This window comes from Corylus avellana, chromosome ca7, assembly GCF_901000735.1.
Source record: "Corylus avellana chromosome ca7, CavTom2PMs-1.0".
Lineage (NCBI taxonomy): Eukaryota > Viridiplantae > Streptophyta > Magnoliopsida > Fagales > Betulaceae > Corylus > Corylus avellana.
In genome coordinates, this window is record NC_081547.1 from 28878329 (window position 1) to 28882145 (window position 3817).

Consider the following 3817-nt stretch of genomic DNA (forward strand, 5'->3'; position numbering starts at 1 on the left):
AATAGTACCCTTTATACCAACTGTGCTAGTTTGATTTTGAGAAGCATCATTTGTTATAGAGATGATCCTTGCCAAACCAAAATCACTTACTTTAGCAATCATATCATCGTCAAGAAGAACATTGCTTGGCTTCAAATCACAATGAATGATTGGTGTTTCACAATGATCATGAAGATAATGAAGTGAAGAAGCTACATCAATCGTAATATTTAGTCTTTGAAGGAGGTTCAAATATCTTGGTAGACTTTCATTGTCTCTATCATGATGTAGCCACTTGTCTAAGTTTCCATTTGCCATGAATTCGTAAACTAGTGCTTTGAATTCATTGCCGTTATAGTCTACGCTTGAGCAACAAGTTAAGATCTTCACGAGATTCCGATGCCGTATATTTCTTAACGCATTGCATTCAGCCATGAAACTCTTGGAAGCTCCTTTCTGTCGAAGGTTCAACACTTTCACAGCAACCATCCTTTTTTCCTGAGCAAGAATTCCTTTATATACGGAGCCAAAACTACCAGATCCAATTAAATTGCTAGGAGAAAATCCGTTAGTAGTTTGATAGAGCTCCTTGTATGAAACATTTGAAAGAAAGTTGGTTTTGGGGAGTAGAGAAGATGATTCTTTTTTTGATTTTCTCCTCCTATAAAGGATAAGAAATGATGAAAATAGGATGAAACATAAAACCCCACAAACAACTATGGCTGCCAATTTGAATACATGAGATTTTCCTTGCTTCATAACTTTGACATCGCATGCTTGTAGTTTTAGTTCTGGGATACCTCCACAAAGCTTTTTATTTCCTATCACTGATATTGCACTTGCATTTCGGAAGACTCCCTCTGTTGGTACCTCGCCCACCAAATTGTTAAATGAAAGATTCAAATACAGTAGAATAGAAACTTTATGTAGATCTTTAGGAATTATTCCCGAAAAATTGTTTCGTGAAAGATCTGCATAGTGAAGGTCTTTCAAGGAAGCCATAGATGGAGGCAAGTGTCCTTCAAATGAATTACCCTGCAAGTAAAGTTTTTGCAAACTCAAGCAATCTCCAATGGTTGTAGGAATCTCACCAGACAAATTATTTTCAGATACATCCAATTCCAGAATATTTTTCATATTGCCTACTTCCATGGGTAGGATGCCCGTTAATGAGTTATATGATAAGTCGATTCCAAGTAATTGGGAAGAAAGACTTGTTTGTGGTATGACTCCACTAAGGTTGTTTTGTGAAATATATAAGTACTGCAAACTTTTGCAGTTTCCAAAACTTGATTGATGGAATGTTTCCTTCCAATTTGTTCTGATCTAAGGAAAGTTCGAACAATTGAGTGAGGTTGCCTAGAGAGGATGGTATGTGTCCCGACAATCTGTTTCTATGCAAATCCAATCCTTGCAGCTTTTGAAACTTCCCAAAATAAGTGGGAATGGGTCCTGTGAACAAGTTTTCACTCATGGAGAGAACACTTAAGTTGATAAGATTCTCTAATGCTGCAGGAATAATTCCAGATATTTGATTGTCATAAATATATAAAGAACTGAGTTGCTTCGACAAATTTCCCATAGAATCAGGTAAAGTGCCTCCGAAATTGTTATCAAAAAAACTTAGCTTTTCAAGTTTTGTGCAGTTTTCCAAAGATGTTAAGAAATCCAAGTCCTTGACTGAATTACTTCCAAGATTATTTCTACTAAGACCTAAAAAAGAGAGATTTAGCAGGTTGCCTAGATCAATTGGAACTTGTCCCACGAAATCGTTTCGCATGAGAATAAGAATTTCAAGCTGGGAAGCATTAGATAGTGAAACTGGGATTGGACCAGAGAAGTTGTTACCAGCAACGTTCAAGATTCGGAGATTAGAGAGAGTGAGGCCTATGTTGGCTGGAAGAGTGCCATTAAGTCGGTTAGATACGACTTCAATGCTCTTCAGAGTTGATATATTATAAAAGGAATAAGGGATCGTACCAAACATATCATTTTTCCCAACGCCGAAGTAAACTAACCTTTGCAAATTACCTATTTCATCTGGAATATTTCCCACGAAATAATTATACGAAAAGGCAAGTACTTGGAGTGAAGAAACATTTCCCAGAGAAGGTGGGATGCCTCCCGTCAAATGATTTGAGGAAACCGCAAGCATCACAAGCCTCTTTAAAGAGCCGAGTTCAACAGGAATATTTCCAGTAAGATTATTCCTTTCGAAGTCCAGGACTCTGAGTTGAGGACAGTTGGTGAAGTTGCTTGGAATTTTCCCCGTTAACAAGTTAATGCTTAGACTGAGATTTTGTAGCCGGAGCAAATGAGTAACTTGTTGTGGAATTTCGCCGTGTAAGAAGTTGTCTGAGAGGTTGACCACCCTAAGAAAGCTGAGGTTGCCAATGTAAGGTGATATGGATCCACCTAAGGTATAGCCAGTTAGGTCCAAGGCTGTAACTCTTTGATGCTTGCGGCCGCATGTAACTCCCTGCCAGTTGCACAAGTGGATGGAATCATTCCAAGAGGTGAAGATGTTAAATGGGTCTTTGGGTATCATTTCTTTGAATTTTAGCAAAGCCAAACGATCTGTCTCGTTTGTTGGAGCGGCAGCAGCAGCGGCAGGTTGGAAGCATAGGAGGTTTATAGAAAAGAGAAGAAGGTATGTAGTGCGTAGTGCAGGTAATAAGTTGGGGGTATGAAGCTTCATTGGAATGGAGAGAAGGGAAGCAGAGTATTTGTGAGATATTGTGAGAGGTAGAGCAAGACGTACAGGTATATATATATATATATATATATATATATATATACTCTTGGTAGGGGTCAGTTAGGGTGTGAACTGTGAAGTTTCACCGGCGGTGCTCCCTGGGACGCCAAATTAACGCCGACAAAGTCTTTTGGCAACAAAGTCCATGGCCCGTGTATGAATGCTTCTCTTCATTCCCAATACCATCTATTCACCATCTCATGTGAGTGCATCTTGACTTTTTCAAAAAATAAATAAATAAATTTAGACACATAGATGGTGAGTGGATGCAGAGAATGCAAAGGAGCATATCTCCCCGTTGAACGTACGCTAAAAGTCTTTTCCCATCTAAGAGAAATAGACCTCCAGGCTCCAGCCTTTATTTATTTATTTATTTTTTAAATGTCTGGTTGTTGTTTTCCAAAGAAAATTCTTACAAAGTGAATTAATGTCAGAGGAGTAAGGTTAATGTCAGAGGTCAAGTGGCCATGGACCGATCCGAACAAATGCAATAAAAGGCACCAACTGCATCGATTGCGATGGCGGTCCCAATTTCACGTATACATTATGAGGCAAAAATTTTTTTGCATAATTTTGGCTCAATTTATCTTTTAATACTTTTTTAAATTAAAAAAAAAAAAAAATTGAAGCAATAATATCTAATGTGGTTTTTTTTTGTTTTAAAAAAAAATGATATTTTTCTTTATAAAAATAGTCATTTTTTAAAGAAAAAAATAATCATTATTATGAAGAAAAATATCATTTTTTTTTAAATACCAAATAAAAAAAGGACTACATAAGATGTTCTTGCTTCAATTTTTTTTTTTTTTTTTTAAAAATAAAATAAAATGATCACATAAAAAAAAAAGTTTAGCCAAAATTGTGCCTTTATTATTTCTCATACATTATTATGCCAACGGCCCACCAAAGACCTTCTCATATATCATTTCTCATATATATTGTAGTGTCCCAGAATTTTCAAAGCTATTTAAATTGATTATTTTGATAATGATGTTATTTTAATATCCATTGTAGCTAAGGATTTTAATTCTTGGGAAATTTATGAGAGTGGTAATTAGAGAATGGTAATTGGTGAAATAGTAA

At 36.2% G+C, this 3817-nt stretch overlaps 1 protein-coding gene across 1 annotated transcript; it reads right to left on the reverse strand.

Moving 5' to 3' along the window:
* Nucleotides 1-3: 3 nt before the first annotated feature.
* LOC132188127 (putative receptor-like protein kinase At3g47110) lies at nucleotides 4-2527 on the reverse strand (the record flags this gene model as incomplete). Its single annotated transcript, XM_059602529.1, has 2 exons — nucleotides 1463-2527; nucleotides 4-1305 (listed from the first exon to the last, which is right to left on the reverse strand). Coding segments are annotated over exons 1-2 (2367 nt in total), but the record flags the coding sequence as incomplete, so codon positions are not given.
* Between the last annotated feature and the right edge of the window lie 1290 nt (nucleotides 2528-3817).